The 18,311-nt window shown below is 44.1% G+C and overlaps 1 protein-coding gene across 6 annotated transcripts in view; it reads right to left on the bottom strand.

Annotated features, from left to right (window-relative positions):
- SKP2 (S-phase kinase associated protein 2) overlaps positions 1–18,311 on the bottom strand; it is a 39,079-nt gene that overhangs the window by 15,696 nt on the left and 5,072 nt on the right. For 2 of the 6 annotated variants that reach the window (XM_070357636.1, XM_070357638.1), the window contains exons 3-8: positions 11,600–11,644; positions 9,373–9,484; positions 6,792–6,935; positions 4,485–4,619; positions 2,845–2,943; positions 1,503–1,633 (exon numbers count right to left, since the gene is read on the bottom strand). In XM_070357636.1, coding sequence (XP_070213737.1) covers positions 1,503–1,633; positions 2,845–2,943; positions 4,485–4,619; positions 6,792–6,935; positions 9,373–9,484; positions 11,600–11,644 — 666 coding nt within the window. Of the gene's footprint in view, positions 1–1,502; positions 1,634–2,844; positions 2,944–4,484; positions 4,620–6,791; positions 6,936–7,076; positions 7,191–7,940; positions 9,201–9,372; positions 9,485–11,599; positions 11,645–18,311 lie in introns of those variants that run through there. The other 4 variants (XM_070357642.1, XM_070357639.1, XM_070357640.1 and 1 more) reach the window with 4 other exon arrangements.

Genomic DNA, 18,311 nt, shown 5'->3' on the forward strand with positions numbered 1-18,311 from the left:
GGGTTTGATCCCTGGTTAGGGAACTAGATCCCACATGCCGCAAGTTAAGAGTTAGCACATTGCAACTAAAGATCCTGCATGCTTGCCAACTAAGACCTGGCACAGCCAAATAAATAAATAAAAATAAACATTAAAAGAAAGAGACAAAAACAACTACTATATGATATCGCTTATACAGGGACTCTAAAAACGACAACAAACTAATGCGTAGTGGTGGTTTAGTTGCTAAGTCGTGTCCTGCGACCCCATGGGCTGTAGCCTTCAGGCTCCTCTGTTCATGGGATTCTCCAGGCAAGAATACTGGAGTGGGGTTGCCATTTCCTTCTCCAGATCTTCCCGACCCAGGAATCAAACCCAGGAATACTGCCTTGCAGGCAAAGTAATGGATCTAACAAAAAAGAAGCAGATTCACAGATACAGAGGACAAACGAGTGGTTACCAGAGGGGAGAAGGAAGAGGAGAGGGATTAAGGCAATAAAGGGGAAGGTGATTAAGAGATACAAACTACTAAGTATAAAATAAGCTACAAGGATTGTACAACACGAGGAATACAGCCAATATTTTAGAACAACTTTAAGTGGCATATAACCTTTAAAAATTGTAAATCACTCTTCTACACCTGTAACTTATATATTACTGTACAACAACTACACTTCAATATTAAAGAAAACCCTTGCCGTTTGTACTTATCTTTGCAAATCAAGATTCTGTCAATATTAGACAAATAAAACGAAGCACACATAACTGAGTGTTCAGGCTTATAAAAACTTTAACTGTCACACATCACCCTTGATTTTAAATGTCCGTGTTCATCTGAAAAACCCCACTGTCCTCTTAGACTGAACTGAAAAAAGTTATAAATATGAACACAGAGGGTTTGTTACAGGGTTTTTCAACCTTGGCAGCATTGGCATTTAGGACTAGATTCTTTTTTGTGTGTTATTCTGCTGTCCTGTGCGTTGTTCACCAGCATTCCTGGCTTCTGCCCACTAGAAGCCAGTGTGTAGATGGCATCTAGTGGGCAGATGCTTCTTCTACCCACTAGATGCCAGTAACCCCATAGCTGTGACAATCAAAAATGTTTCCAGACCTTGCCAAATGTCCTCTTGCAGGCAAAACCGTCCCCAGTTGAGAACCACTGCTTAATACTAATCAAACACTGCATCCCTCAATTTTTATATTGGGGTTTTAACCTAAATAAGTTAGTTACATAAAAGAAGCTCTTCTGCTTAAACATAAATTGTTCTAAAGTATAAAGGTTTTCACTCATGCATTCTGGATTCAAACCTTGCCACTAACCCACTAGCTGTCTGCATTTACCTGACCCTTCTGATCAGCTAGAGGTTACCTCATCTGAAAAACAGGAATAGGAACACACACACACACTGGATTAAATGAGACAGTTTATGGAGGATCACGCCTAGGAGATGCTCGAGAAATCAAACCTGCTGTTATTGTTGGGGCTGCTGTTGTTAAGGGCCCAACAGCCCAGAGGGTCTTACCTGATCTCTGCAGATTCTTTCGGTACCCGCTGAGATTCAGCTGGGTGATGGTCTTTGACACATGTGCAACGGCCATCTGTACATGCTTTTCAGTGAAATCATAGCACCAGGAGAGGTTCAGTTCATCCAGTCTGCACATAACAGGGGTGACAAGGAAAGCATGAAACCATTACCCAGAGTGAATCTTCTGTGAAACCCTGCCTAAAGCTGCAAATCAAGAAAACGCAGGGCCATTGATTCCTTACCATTTTCTGCATAGAACCTCAGCTTCTCTAAGCAGCTACATTTGCTCACCTGAAACTGCTTTCTCCATCTCGGTCCAGTTTGTTCCAGAAAGCTGCCAAGGGATATGAGCCAAGGGCTTAGTGAATGCTGCCCTCTTCTGGAAGAGAAGGGAAGTGCTCTCCTCTCCTGCTCATACCTCATTCCAGGACTAGGAGAAATTCTAGCTTCTATGCTTTCTTTCTCAACCACTTGGGTTGTAGGAAAAAACTAACAGTATGAGCTTGAGATGTTTTAAAAAACTGATAGGATGTACCAGGAATTCCCAATAAAGAGATGCCGACATCACAAAAATTCACTTTATCTTACTGGGCCTCTGTAACTAAGTAAATGAGGGCTTCAAAGGAAAAGTCCAACGGCTAAATTATACATCCCATTCCTGGCATTGCTGAGAAAATGCAGGGCTACCATTTTATCTCATTGGTAACATTCTTACACAAAAGTAATCTTTTGTATAAGATCATTAAGGAGAAATAAGCACGATGCTATTAGCACAGAGACCAAGGGATATTAAAAAGGACAGACACAGTACTGGGTATTCTGTGAATCATGTCCCCCCTCACTTATTAATCTCTGTAACTCTGTGACCTTTATATTCGGACATTAGACATTACTACCTAGCATAAAAGATGTTTTTAATGGGATCACCCAGATTGGTGTATTTTGCAGTAACAAACTTTTGACAAATAAATAGTCAAAACTGTTAAGTTAGATCTACAGACATTACAGGGAAAAAAGCCTGACAATATAGCAATATAGTCAGGTATAAACAGCTACTCTTTGTACATACTGTTGATAAACACATTACCACATTTTCCTTATTTTAATAAGTCAAAGAAAAATAAAAGGGATCACGACACGAGTAATCTTTGCAAACTTCCATCGATTTGGCTCCTGAGTTTGGACAGAAAGTTTGGATGATAAAGGGTACTGAGTTCTCCAAATCAAGAGCTCAAAGAGTTAGGAAAGCTTAAAAATGTTACCCGATTCTATCTTGATGTGAAAGATAACTGTATGTTTGAAATCACATTTCTAAAATCAAATCTCTAATCTCTCCTACCTGGAACAGCTGCTCAGCAAAGTCTTCAGGGCAGATTCAGAGAATCCAGAACACCCAGAAAGGTTTAGTCGCAGTAAATTTGTGTTCTGAGCAAGATTACTGGAAAAAGAGGACAAAGTTGTAACAATACTAACCAGACCCTCTTATTCAATCAAGAGGAATGAAGCTAAGGGAGGCAGCTACAGGCACACAGGCCTCTGAGTCAGCAGTGAGTTTAAATTCACATCTGACCATCTAGACGACACCAAGTAGGATGCTTTGCCTTAGTTTACTCATCTGTGAAATGGCAAGATCAGTATCTTCTTGGTAGTGTTGTTAAAATTAAATGGTATAATGTAATAAAGGCCTCAGCACAGTGCCCAGCACAGAGAGTAACTACACAACACTTACCAATGTACTTTTAAAAACTGAAAAACAAAGAATCTACCAATGACCTAAACATATTTCTATTTCACCCACAATTGTAATTAGTTTGTAAGTAAACTTCTACTTATAAAATCAGCAGGTTCCTTCAGTTAAACGTCTCTCAAATTGCCCTCTCCTCTCTGTTCCCAAATACCTCATGTTAGCCAAACAGTGATTTAAGAGCGAGAGTTCTGGAATCGTACTATATGGCAAGGTTCAAATCTTGGTTTTGCTACCTAGCTACTGTGTGACCTTGGACAAGTTATTCAGCCTCTTTGTTGCTTAGTTTTCACATCTGTAAAAAGGGAATAATGAGAACGTATTTCATGGGGTTGGTATGAGGATTTACTTAGAAGACCTTTAAAGAACCTAGTATCTGGCATATGGTATGTGCTCAACAAATATTAAGCAGATATTATAATTATTCTTTCCTTTTCCCCATCAAATTTCATCACTTCTTACCTGAATGGATACAACACTATCTTAACTAATCTACTGAATAGTTTCTTTCACACATAATTGATTTTCTGAGATGCCCAGCGAGTTAATTTTCTAAACATGTTTGTTCCATTCTCAGAACCACGCTTCTCTCTTCACCATGCTTCCCTCTTTACAGCCCACAACAAAGTCCAGAGTTCTTCCAGCGTGGCAGGCACCCACGAGATTTGGTCCCTGCCGACCCTCACCTGTCACTTCCCTCACACACTCCATCAATTCCTGACCACTTCAGAATCCAGTCGCAAAGGTGGCTTCACCCAGGCTGCTTCCTTCCCACACGACCTGGAGAACTCCTACCCACATACTTTCAATACTCAGCTTCAGAGTCACTTCCCCTTGAGACAAGACGGCTGCCTTCTCCAAATGTAATTAGGTCTCTGCGTGTTGCCACATATTCACCAACGCATCTAGCAAACACACTGCACCGTAATTATCTGTCTCTCCCTTGAATGAGGGAGCAACCATGCCTCAATTCCTCCTTGCGTGTCTAGAACCTAGCATGAGACCCAGCAACATATCGAGAGTTAGTACACAAACTTTGGTTGTCTAGGTGAGCAACCAAACCTCCTGGGAGGAGGAACCAAACCCCCTGGAGGGTTCTGCAGAGGCTGGAACACTGTATTGGGTATTTTCTGAGTCCACCTGCATGTGGACAGGACACCCTACATCTACTCGAGAAACAAAATTAACAAACACAAAACGAGCGCCCTTGGAACATGCTCCTAGGTTCCACTCACTCAACAACGGGATCTGAAAGTCGGAGGCCTTCCAGGCTGAGATTCTGCAACTTGGAGCAGTGAGATAGAAGGCCGTGCAGGGTAGACGCATCGATCACAGAGTTCGACAGGTCCAGGTGCTGTAGTCGGAAAGGGCTGAACACAGAGGGAATAAAAAGAGGCTCCACAAGATGGCTCAAACCAGTATGTCCAGATCTGACCCATTCTCCTCCCGACCTGGGCAGTCTATCACAAACAAGACCCTAAACACACATTTCAAGTATTAGCTATAGCTGTAGTCATAAAATAAATTGTTACTGGCCATCCTCGTTTGTTTTAAAATTCAAAAGCATTTTTTTTTTTTTGGCCAAGTCCAGACGTTGTGCCAGTACAGTCCAACTTAGAAAATGAATTAATGAGCATCATAGGAATGAGTTGGATGTGGGTGACAAGGAGGTCACGTCTACAATGACTCCTGGCAAGGGTGAGTGGGTGGATGACCAAACCAGGGAAGACCGTGGAAAGGCAAGTTGTAAAGGGAGGTTAATACCAAGGTTCTTGGGCTGGACGTGCTAACACTAAGGTACTTGTAGGAAATTCAGCTGTGGTAGTTTTTTAGGTAATAGGAAATAAGAGTTTGTTTGAAAGAGAGGGTTGGGCTAGAGATGAGGATATGAAAGTCTTGGCATAGATGTGGGTGTACAAGGCATAGCTTGTCTGAAGACAAGAGTGGGTCGGGAGAGAAGGCAGCCAGGGACAGACCCTAGAGTAACTGAGCAAAGCGTGCACTTGAAGGAGATTGAGAAGGAAGAGCTGCCGGAGAAACACAAAACACCCGCGGGAGAGGAGTGTTGTCATATGACCACGGCGAGAAGGTGAAAAGGCCTCGAGTCGGGACGCGTGTTGTATCCCAGCTCTGCCGTCTTTAGCTTATTTTTCTGTTCAGTATTTATTCACTCCACTCTAGCATGAGATGGCACTAAGCCACACTGCAAAACTATCAGTAAGAAATACATTTTCAGAAAGTCTAAACCAAAACAGGATCTTTTTCAGGATGTAAATCGGTCTGTGATAGGATGAGAAACCCAGGGTGACAAAATCCAAAAAGACCCCTCACCTCCTTATCAGAAATAGGCAGTGGAGGTAGAGACATGTCAATCAAAACTACAATGAGGTATCATCTCACACCAGTCAGAATGGTCATCATCAAAAAAATCTACAAACAATAAATGCTGGAGAGGATGTGGAAAAAAGGGAATCCTCTCTTGCACTGTTGGTGGGAATGTAAGTTGATAAAGCCACTGTGGAGAACGGTAAGGTGATTCCTTAAGAACCAGGAATAAAACTACCATAAAGCCCAGCAATCCCATTACCGAGAAAACCATAATTCAAAAAGAAACATGTGTCCCAATGTTCACTGCAGCACTATTTGCAATAGCCTGAACAGGGAAACAGTCTAGATGTCCATCAGCAGATGAATGGATAAAGAAGTTGTGGTGTGTATATATATACACACACACACACATACACATAATGGTCCTAAAAAGGAACAAATCCGTTCTAGTGAGGTGGATAAACCTAGAGTCTGTCATACAGAGTGAAGTAAGTCAGAAAGAGCAAACAAACATCATATATTAACACATATGTGCGGAATCTAGAAAAATGGCACTGCTCAATCTATTTTCAGGGCAGCAACAGCGATGCAGACACAGAGAACAGATTTGTGGATACAGCGGAGGAGAGAGAGGGTGGGATGAGTTGAGATAGTAGCGTTGAAACATACATATATTACCATATGTGAAACAGACAGCCAGTGAGAAGCTGCTGTATAATACAGGGAGCTCAACCCAGTGCCCTGTGACAACCTAGAGTGGTGGGATGGAAGGGGGGGCACGGGAGAGAGGAGGCTCAAGAGGGAGGGGACATATGTATACTTATTGCTGATTCATGTTCTTATATGGCAGAAACCATCAAAATATTGTAAAGCAATTATTCTCCAAATAAAAATACATAAAAAAATAAAAAGACATGGGCATTGGGGGAATAGCTTGGCTGCATGGCATCTGCCAGCCAGGGCTGCTTGGCTCCTGCCTCATAGGATACTCAGGGCACCCTTAGACCCTGGGAAGAGCCCAAGTGCAAGCCTAGGCTAAAACGGGAATGACGTCACTGAAGCCTGTGCTGTGTTTCACCACACGGCAACATAGACAACTACCGTCCCATGCTGCACAGATGACCTGTCCCAGGGCAGACAGCTGGAGAGAGAGAGAGAAAGACATTTCCATCTGTTTTCCTCCCCAAGATTCTCCAGGGACTTTTCTTTCTTACCTGAAATGTTCAACTAACGGTTGGTCCATAAATGATCGTGGACAGCGGAAGGCAACCACCCCTCGGGACAAAAGCCGACCAACCACATCTGGGTAGAGGTTTCTGCCCGCGAGGTCTACAGTCTGCCAGAGAGACTCGTCAAACCTGGAAAAGAGGTGCTCTGTTTGGTGAGTCAGGGCACCAGTTTCTGGAGGCCCTCGACGCTGCTATGAACAATAGGACACGGCCACTCAGTTGCCCTGAAGCAAATTCTAAAGGCATGTTTGTTTCTGACTATACAATTACCTATATTTTTAAGGCACTACTGAATATTTCTTGTCCCATTATGGATAAGTTTTCATCTTCCTCTTTACATGGATTTCATAGCTAGTTCAATGCTACCATGAGCCCTGCAATGATCTGGAACAGGAGAATAAAATTTCAGCATTCAATTCAATTCAATAACTTTAAGACTGCTCAAATCACTCAACTGATTACTGAATAAGTAGGTAGGTTCACAATGACCTCACTTGCCATCTTTGTGAAGCACGGGCACGCTACCACAACTACCCTAAAAAACATGTAAATGTCCCTAAAAGAAGGAAAGTTTCTATGACTTTATTATGAGATATGGTTAGCAAATATCTATTAGGAAAAGCCATAGTTCAGCTCCATTTTACAAAACCTTAAAAGCTTAAAATAAATGCACAGAAATACAGGAATACCCATGAACTAATGTGAAGAAAAGAGGTAAAAATGTTTAGATTTGTGTTTCGAAAGCAAAAAGCGGTAACAAATATAGTAAACAACATAAAGAAGTTTGAATACCCATAGGTTAATTCAATTTAACACAAAGAAAACACGAGATCAAGCCCGTGAGGGAACATTTTGAATGTTTACAAGAATTTTACTTTTTAATCCTACTTGAGATAAGCAGACCACTGGCTGGAGCTTTGAAATAATTCTGCATAAACAAATTGTCAACCTCTATTCTTAAGAAGACAGGACTGCCGTGCCTGGCATATAACAAGTGCTTAATGAATGTCAGTTATAACTTTCATGACAGTTGAGATGAAGATGAACAGAGCTGCATAGAGAGCACAGCTGGTGGAAAAAGAAAATCAGAATGGGGTTTCTTGAGCAGGGATAAGTGAGTCAACCACCATGTACCTGCTCTGGCATTCCAGGTATGCCGACCTCTCTGTGGCTCTTCTAAGCAAATATAGTCAGCCCTCCCTAGCCACAAGGCTTCCCACGTGGCACAGATGATAAAGAATCCGTCTCCAATGTAGAAGATGCGGGTTTGATTCCTGGGTGGGGAAGATCCCCTGGAGGAAGAAATGGCAACCTACTCCAGTATTCTTGCCTGGAGAATCCTATGGACAGAGGAGCCTGGTGGGCTACAGTCCATGGGGTCGCAAACAGGTAGACATGACTGAGCAAGCACTCCCTGTCCACGGGTTCCACATCCACAGATCCACGGATCCAGAGTCAGACTGTCCTACCCCATTTGATACAGGGGACTTGAGAATCCACAGATTTTGGTATCCACAGGGGGTCCCGGAACCAATACCCAGTGGGTACCAAGGGATGACTGTAGCACAGTCTTGTAAATACCTGGAGTGTCTTATTTCCAGCACACCTGTGAATGGAAGGGCAGGGGCTCCTGCGTTCTCACAGTGAGAGTCCTAGACGTGTGGAGGGAGGAGAGAGATAGATGGCCTTAAGCACAGACAAAGGCTGGCCAGAGGCTGATGAGCAGGAGAAAAGGTAAAGATGGAAAAGCCCGTTACCGCCTTCCCAGCTCACCAGGATGTCCCATGCGCAGCTCACTGTTCGCTCCTGAGAAGTGTGGCCCCAAACCCAACAAAACCTGAACAGTTCGCTGGGTACCACTTGAGCATCTTTATATTTCATGCTCACAATGGCCATCATGTGACCCACCGGAAGTGACTTACCCCATTTGGAAAACTTCTTTTCCCTGTATTCAGCAGAGCGCATGTTTATTGGATGCTGGGCCAGGCAGTGTACCAGGAGTGACAGGGATACACGAAGGCACAGCTGGTTCTCATATACCCAGTGGGCTGGGTATGAGTGGCGGGAAGAGAACTCGGGGCTCTGTGTGGGACCCGGGTGGGAAAGCAGCTTTATGGGACTTGAGTGAGGCTCTGAGCCCCAGTCCCCATATATAAAATGGGATGATATCTTCCCAGGTGGTGCTAGTGGTAAAGAACCCGCCTGCCAATGCAGGAGACACGCGTTCAATCCCTGGGCTGGGAAGACCCTCTGGAGGAGGTAGCAACCCACTTCTTTATTCCTGCCTGGAAAATTCCATGGACAGAGGAGCCTGGTGGGCTACAGTCCACGGAGTCGAAAAGAGTCAGACACAACTGGGCACACACACACACCTCCAGCAGATTCCTCCCTTATCTGTGAAATAAGACACTAATTATTATAAAGAATATAATAATGAATAAGAAAATACCTAGTGTGCTTTGTGCTACTATATTCTTCTTGGTTTTCAGTGTCAGCAGACCCAACCAAATAAAAACCCTTCTTTTTTCCTCCTCCACATACACTAAATGGGGTGAAAAATACTTACGCTAGATGATACCATCTCTTACAAACACTGGAGACTTTCAGGAGTTCAGGGAGGCACAGACAGGAAAAGATTCCTAAGAGCAGCTCGTCTGGAAGGGAGTCCCAAGAAACACCTTGGAGGGGAAAAAAAAAAAAAAGAATTGTTTTCCTTTTACCATTCGTTTCCTCTATCAAGTCTACTGAGCTTTTTCCTGCACTTAAAGATATACAACATGTAACTTAAAAAGGGGAATTTAACGCTAAATGAATTCTTCATCCTCATAATTCTTTTTCTGTTCACCCATGACCTATGTTTCCTGAAGTGGATACCGTATACTTTCTCAGCAAAGGAGAAAAGAGAGTATCAAGAATACTTTTCATGATATTCTTCTCTTTAGTACCCACCAGCCAGTCTCAGGCCTCTCACATCTTAGACGACAATGTCTAAGATACATGATGCTTCTGGGTTGCTAGGAACACCTCACTCCTCTCTGAAGTGGATTCAGTGGTGGATTTATCCAGTAGTGACCTTATTTAAAAGGCAAACCAATCTTTCTCCCTCTTCTTCCAAGCTTACAGAGGGTGGACTCAGAAGTCCATTTACCTAAAAGTGCAATATCAAAAGGCTGGTCTCATCTCTTAATTCAACACACATGTTCTGAGTGCTTAGTTTAGTGCTTAATTCAACACACATGTCCTGAACATCTAGCACAAACATGCTTAGTTTGATGCCAGGGATGGGTTAAAGCGTTAGGAGAAAGCAGGTAACACATGAGACAACACTTTTTCATGGAGCTTGTGTTCCACTGGGGAAGCAATCACATGATATTAGAAGACATGTTAAAAACTGTTCAATATTTTTTAAAAATTAAGTGACATGTTAAAATTGCTTTTACTTTGATGTATTAAAAATGAAGAAAATGAGGAAGGTGTTAGAAGGTTTAAACACATAGCACACACACACACCTCAACCATCAATAGCAACTAACCTTGTTCTATTTTTCATATGTTTGGGGTTAATAATAAATTATGATAAGGGTTATATTCGGCTCTTTGATGAAAACAACTATTTTCATTCTATTTTGACTCAACTCTATTTGTTAGCCTACTGAAACTCATCATTCATAGTTAAGGAGACTAAGTCTGTATTAGTAAAGATTTGGTCAAAATATCTCCTTCCACATTTTAAAATAAATGCCTAATACAAAATTCTGTAATAGTAAGTAATTGTGATGTGAATTTCACCACAATGGTGGTTCCTCTAGTAACTGTCAAGTTTTATAGCTGGAGTTCCCCCCAAACTTTTTAATACATTTGCTGTGTTTTCTTATATTAAAAGAAGTATTGCGTTCTTATTGAAAAAATTCTTTTAGAAAAGTTGAGTTACTTAAAAGTATAAAACAGTTCCATTTTTCAGAGATATTTTTAAGTTATCTGGTGCACTTGCATCCATTGCGTAAACATACTGTTTCCCAAACTGGTATTTAAAGAACATTCTTCTGGGAGATGTTAATATCTATTCCACTACAAACAGTGTTTTGTGGTGTAAAATGGTATAAAACAGTGGGGAAGGCCTTACTGAGCTGGTGATCATTGAGCAAAGGCTAAACACAGGGAAGGGGCCGGCCCTGTGAGTCCCTGGGGTGTGTTCCATGTGCGGGAGCAGCAGGTCTGTTTTAAGCAACAGCAAGGAGGCCAGCCGGAGAAGGTAATGGCACCCCACTCCAGTACTCTTGCCTGGAAGATCCCGTGGACTGAGGAGCCTGGTGGGCTACAGTTCATGGGGTTGCTAAGAGTCGGACACGACTGAGTGACTTCACTTTCACGTATTGGAGAAGAAAATGGCAACCCACTCCAGTGTTCTTGCCTGGAGAATCCCAGGGACAGGGGAGCCTGGTGGGCTGCCGTCTATGGGGTCGCACAGAGTTGGACATGACTGAAGCGACAGCAGCAGCAGCAGCAGCAGCAAGGAGGCCAGCATAGAATGCAGTGAGCAAGTTGTGGGGATCGGGGAAGAGGTCAGAGGGGTGGGAGGGGGCCAGTCACCCCGCTCTGATTCTGAAGGTGATGAGGGGCCGCCGGAGAGTTCTGAGCACAGGAATGACAGGATCTCACAGAGATTTTAAAAGGATCACTCTGTGTGTTCAGAATAAACCGGAGGGAGAAAAAGGGGGATGCAGGAAAACCAGTTTTCTTAGTTTTTAGAAAAGCAAACTCTAATTGCTATTCAACAAGTATTAAATGCTTACATATGAATAGAATAACCCACACGATCAGGATAATATGACCATAGCCTAGAAGGAAACAAACACACACCAAAGAAACAGTGAGTGTTTTAGATTAGAATTCAGAGTGGTTAGCTGAGTTCAATAACTTGCCTTCTCGGTCTCTAACTCCAATCCATCTGCTACACCAATGCTACCGCTATCCTCTCTCCCCCGTGATGGCTAATTTTAGTGTCAACTTAACTGGGCTAAGGAATACCCAGATATTTGGTTAAATACAATACCAGGTGTCTTTGGGAGGCTATCCGGAATGAGATTAACATTTGATCCATCAACTGAGAAAAGCAGGTTGCTGTCCCCAGTGTGCGCCTGCATCATCCAATCCAAAGCTGGGTTGGAATGAAAGGTGGATGAAGGAAGACCTGGCTGTTTCTCCCACCTTTGAGCTGGAACCTGGGTTCCTCCTGCCTTCAGGCCTCGACTGAAACTAACATGATCTACTCTCTGGATCTTTGGGACCAAAGATCATGGGACTCTTCAGCTTCCAGGGCTACGTAAGCCAATGCCTTATTAATAAGCCTCCCGTATCTCTTATTTGTTCAGTGGCTCTGACAGTTTTCTTGGACTTCCCTTGTGGCTCAGCTGGTAAAGAATCCACCTGCAATGCAGAAGACCTGGGCTCGATCCCTGGGCTGGGAAGATCCCCTGGAGGAGGGCGTGGCAACCCACTCCAGTATTCTTGGCTGGAGAATCTCCACGAACAGAACAAACTGGTGGGCTACAGTCCATGGGGTCGCAAAGAGTCAGACACGACTGAGCAACTAAACACAGAACATACACCCCATTTAAAAGGTGTCAGCATTTACTGAACACGGATGTTGCAACAGGCTCAGGGAGAAGACGATGGAGAGCTGGAGACAGCCTGGAGGTGAGTGATAAACGTAACAGTCTTGGACTCCGTGGACTCTTCCCCCCTATTCCTGGGCAATCTTTTGAAAACACCCCTCAATCAGATCCCTTCAATGGTGTCCCTTGAATATTCAGTCTAAAGTCTATACTGCTGAGCATGAAATTCAAAGCTTTCTTATCAGGGCCCCACTCGGTTTTCTAGATTCATTATCTAGACATATGTTCTAGCCATTTGGAGCTACTTGGAATTTTCAGAATGAGTCATTCTGTGTCATATCTCAATGCCTCCGTACATGCTGTGCCCGCCCCCGACTGCTATGAATTTAACATCAAGTGACCATTAACGCCCCAACTCCTATAGACGGCCTCCCAGGACATCACCAAAAACAGGCTGGTTTTTTAACCACAATTTTTCCTATTTCCTTACTCACCTGTGTAGGCCCCCACAAGGCCATGAGATCTTGAGAAGGAGAACCTGATTCTTCTTTTAACAATCTTTATATTCTAAGGAACTAGCACACTGTCCGATACATGAAACCATTCATATATTTACTTAACATGTGCTATATGCTGAGGACTGTTCTACAGACGTAGATGAACAAGGTATGGCCTGCTCAGAGTTTGAGACACAGACAAATAGGAAATTTCAATCCAGGGTCACAAGAGGCTGCAGAAGGGCTCAGAGTGCTGTGCTACACCAGGGACAGAGCTGGCACAGTGCTTAGGGAAGGAGACTCCTTGAGAAAAAAAGGACATGTAGCTGCTCCATGAACACCTGCCCCTCCCTCTCTGCTGCTGCTGCTAAGTCGCTTCAGTCGTGTCCGACTCTGCGACCCCAGAGACGGCAGCCCACTAGGCTCCCCGGTCCCTGGGATTCTCCAGGCAAGAACACTGGAGTGGGCTGCCATTTCCTTCTCCAATGCATGACAGTGAAAAGTGAAAGTGAAGTCGCTCAGTCGTGTCCTACTCCTAGCGACTCCATGGACTGCAGCCTACCAGGCTCCTCCGTCCATGGGATTTTCCAGACAAGAGTACTGGAATGGGGTGCCATTGCCTTCTCCACCCCTCCCTCTCTAGAGAATCAAATAAAGGACTGAGGCTCTGAAGCCTAGGGTTAGAGGGATGAAGGCAGACCATCTGCACTGACCCTAGACACGTTCCGGGGAGCAGCTCCTCAGTGTGGCAACTCCATCACACGACAAAGCTCCTGGGCCAAGGTCAGTGGGGGCAGAGGGTCTCTGGCATGACTCCTGCTTCACAAATTGGAACCAAGTTTTCCTTCCATTAATTCTTAACTCCCTGACCTCTGCTGTCTCTTGTGTATACAGATTAGATGGTAGCATTTCACTCGGGAAAAAAAAAATTACACTTAGCCACTTTGAATCTAGTCTGTTGAGATTTTTACTATGATCTGCAATGACTACCCTGACACCAGGTGCCTGCCCTCCATCCCCGCCAAGTGTGAGAACTACTGGATTGAGGAAGGAGCACAGCTCCAACTGGAATTTGACTGCATTGTCTCCATGTCAGCAAACCTTAAGCGAGCTGCTCAATCCTTCTGGGGCTGAGTTTCATCTGCAGGAAAGGGAATAAAAAGGTTTATCTTGCAAAGTTTTTCACTATGAAGACTAAATAGCTCATGTCAAGAGGTTACAAAGCAGAGAGTTAAACTGCCTCTTTTTGGCTTCTATTCCTCTCATTTCTCCAAAAACTCTATATGCTTTACTTTCAGGACCTTTTCCTTTCAGTGCTGCTTAGAATCTTCACCTATGTGAAAACATCCATCTCTGAGTAGGACAAGGGCTGCCTGATAAGATTTACTGAGACCCCCAAACCGCCTTCTATCTAGGTTTAAATAATTAAATTAAATTAAAAGATGCTTGCTCCTTAGAAGAAGAGCAATGACAAACCTAGACAGCATATTAAAAAGCAGAAACAAAGGTCTGTATAGTCAAAGCTATGGTTTCCACGAGTCATGTATGGATGTGAGAGTTGGACCAAAAAGAAGGCTGAGTGCCAAAGAATTGATGCTTTTGAACTGTGGTACTGGAGAAGACTCTTGAGAGTCCCCTGGACAGCAAGGAGATCAAACCAGTCAATCCTAAAGGAAATCAATCCTGAATATTCATTGGAAGGACTCATGCTGAAGCTCTAATACTTTGGTCACCTGATGTGAGGATCTGACTCACTGGAAAAGACCCTGATGCTGGGAAAGATTGAGGGCAGGAGAAGGGAGCAACAGAGGATGAGATGGTTGGATGGCATCATTGACTCAATGGACATGAGCTTGAACAAACTCCAGGAGATAGTGAAAGACAGGGAAGCCTGCTGGAGTGCTGCAGTCCATGGGATCACAAAGAGTTGGACACGACTGAGCGACTGATCAACTTATCGACAATCTAGGTTTGGGATCCAGGAAATACTGGAAAGAATAAAGAGAGACATGGAAGGGCAGGAAGCCAACGTGGGAATGTGAATAAGCAGATTATCACTATGGGCTTTAAATCTGCAGGGGACTCCCAGGAAACATAAAGCACCTGCCCCAGATGCTGGGGCATTTAATCCATCATCTGCTGTCAGTCATTGGTTGGGGGCTTCTGAAAGGGGGTGGGAATGTTGATTCCCCAGTATGCCTGCCTGGGGAAAGCCCTCAAACACAGAGTGTCATCAATGTGGAGGAGAAAGCTCTTGGCATAAAAGGGAATGGTGAGCTTCAAGGAGCCATGGATGGGGCACCCAAGTGTCAGGTAAAATAGTGGGGAAAGGAGATAGGGAGGCTTGTTGCAAAGTAAAGGGCAGGAGAAATCAATAAACTAATGAATGTGGTGCTTACCATTTTTATGGGAAGACATAAGAAATCAGCAATTTAAGAGTAAGAGATCAGTAATTCAAGTGCTTCCCAGGTGGCACACTAGTGTTAAACAACCCGCCTGCCAATGCAGGAGACGTAAGAGACAGGGGTTTGACTCATTGGTTGAGAAGATATCCTGGAGGAGGACGGTGCAACCCACTCCAGTATTCTTGCCTGGAGAATCCCATGGACAGAGGAGCCTGTCCATAGGGTCGCAAAGAGTCGGACATGACTGAAGTCACTTAGCACACAATTCAAATGCTAGAAGGAAAATTTGGCACTGTGATGAATGCAGGTGTTTGCTGAGGACAGCAAAGCGAGGCATTGAAGCCACACAAGGGAGCTAAGTCAGTCTAGAACTAGGAAGGCTTTGCATTGCAATGTCCATCTTCACCTGCACAACTCCTACTCATCCTTCAGACCTCAGCTGAACTTTCTCTCCCTTGGAGGGGCATTCCCAGGTGACCAGCACAGCCCCCATACCTAGACAGGCACATGGAGACCCAGCACAATGCCTGGCACACCACAGACATTCTCAAAACCATTGCTCAATGCAGTATACCTTTTACTGCCCCTTCACACAAACCATGAATGTGCTAATTCTGTATCCATGTGACTGATTAACCTTCCTTAATCAATTAACCGCCATGCCTGGTGCCTAAGACAAACCTGGAGACGAACATTAGAAAGTGTTCAATATTTCACAAAGGAATGACTGACACAACTAAGAGAAGAAAGCTGGCTCTATTTCACAGACAGGTAAGAGTGTGGGCCTCTCAGGACCAGTTTCCTCATTTATCAAATGACAAGGCTAGCCTAGGGCTCCACTTCAACAAACATTCCTGGGTGTCTGACTAATGCCGGAGAGCATAAGCACAGTCCCTGTCTGTTGGCCTCACTGGGAGGCAAACTAATAAACAGAAACACAACCCCACATTTACAACTGCCATTTACTGAAAGCCCTAAAGAGTCTCATACGTTTATTAATGCATGCGATTCTAATGCTTGCCTTGTGTCCTAGGATGTAGTGTCCCATTTCACAGATGAGGACCCTTGTCTTAGTAGGTTTATTTATTAACCTCACTGAGGTGCTAGCAACTATCAGGTGGCAGAGCCACAAAATTAACATGGGACTCTTCTGTCCGTTTCCAAACCCCACAACCTGAGGTGAAGGCACAGAGCCACAGAGCAGAGTGTCTGAAGCCTACCAGGTGGCTCAGGGTCTGCCAAGGAATGGCACGGCCCTGGAGGTGTTCGGGGGAATGAGGCTGAAGACTGAAACCCAGAAACAAAAGCAGCGTCCTCTGTAAGTCAGGGGAGGGGCTTCAGGAGATGATGTAACTCCGACTAAAGGGATAAGGTCACACAACTAGCAAACGGCCCGGTGGGAATTCAAGCACAGATCTGACTCCAAATCCTGTCCTATGTCTACCCTAGGATTCTCTCTCCTGTTCTGACTTAATTTTCTAAAATGAAGAAAAATTTTTAAAAAATCACGCTTTTTAAAAAAGTGAGAACTAAACCTCACTTGCTCTGGGAAAAGGAATCCTTCAGGGCTTGGGAGGGAGGGCAGAGGGGAGAGGGAGTGAAACAGAGATGCTGACAGCTCTCAATGGGTCAGTGAGCATACGGATGGGGCAATGGCTGGGAAAAACGCACAGCCTCTCTGAGCAGCCAAGTACCCACGTCTCCACAGAGCTGATCACAGGACAACACTGAGTCTAGGGACCTGGTGGGAGTGAAGGCGGGGGAGGGGTGTCACAGCCTGAAACTGGATGCTGTTTCAACAGATGAGACAGAAGTCTGTCTTCGTACAGCTGCCCCAGTGGCTAGTATCCAGGCTTGGGATATGCTCAATCTAATTTTACTTGCCATAGTTAATTCTCAAAACACTGACCATCTGTTTCCTGGATTCCTGACTGCATTGCTGCCTGGTCTGTCTGCTCAGAGAGGATGACAAAGTCCAGAGCAAGTCTTTCCTCTACTCACCTCTTCTAAAACCCCCAAGGCTGCACACCAGACCTGCACAGTAAGCAAAATAATTAAGCCCATGGACTCTAATCTTCAACAATATGAAAGCAATCAAACACACTTTGGAGCCATGAAAGGTGAAAACTGGCCAGATTCACAAACTTGCTAGTCACCAGCATTTCCATTCATTCCTCTGATGCAAAGTCAGCTGTCCACTTCTGTAACCTCATCACCTCCCAGGCCTCTTAAAGTCTTTCGGAAATAATAACGCTTGCTTAAGAGTTTTCGATGCATGAGGTCTTTACTCTATAGGTAATGTCTTCTTACTTGACATGTTTATTTCTTGAAACATCACCTACACTCAGATTCAAACTCCAGAGTACTCAATCTTTGACTCTTAAAACTGCCCTTTTCTTTAAGCACAGATAATTGTATCTGAAGGATAAGCAGGCACTGCTGTTCAAATCTACTCCTTTTTTAAGAGTGGAGGTTCACCTCCTGTTTGCTTCTGCTTGCTTGTTTTAAGTGTTAACGACCCATGCTTCCTTTCTGGGAGACTACAGATTCTGCCATCTGGGATGAGATTTCCTTCCTCTTCTATAAATCATTAAGAGACAACACTAGACCATGTTAGCTCTTGGTATTTTGGCTTTTTTATTTTTTGCCTGGTTGGACAAAACTGAAAAAAGCAAAACAGGAAAAAGCTAAAATAGAGGTCCTCAATGACCCCTTCAACCCCACACTTCAATGAGAGACTTGCTCAACCCTGGGATGTGAGAAGACTAAGAAACCATGGAAATTGGGATTCGGGGAATTAGGTACAGGATGCAAGGTCAAGAAGAGCAGGATCTTTGGTCTGTTGTGTTCACTGCTGGATCCCCCATCTCTAGAATGATGCTCCATCAACACTGCTGAATCAATGAAAGGAAGCTATAGGGTAAACACAGGTGCCTGGGAAGGGCCTGTAAAGGCTCTTACAGAGCTGAATTTTGGAGCTGCAGGATA

The sequence above is a fragment of the Bos mutus genome, chromosome 20, assembly GCF_027580195.1.
Source record: "Bos mutus isolate GX-2022 chromosome 20, NWIPB_WYAK_1.1, whole genome shotgun sequence".
NCBI classification, from domain to species: Eukaryota; Metazoa; Chordata; class Mammalia; order Artiodactyla; family Bovidae; genus Bos; species Bos mutus.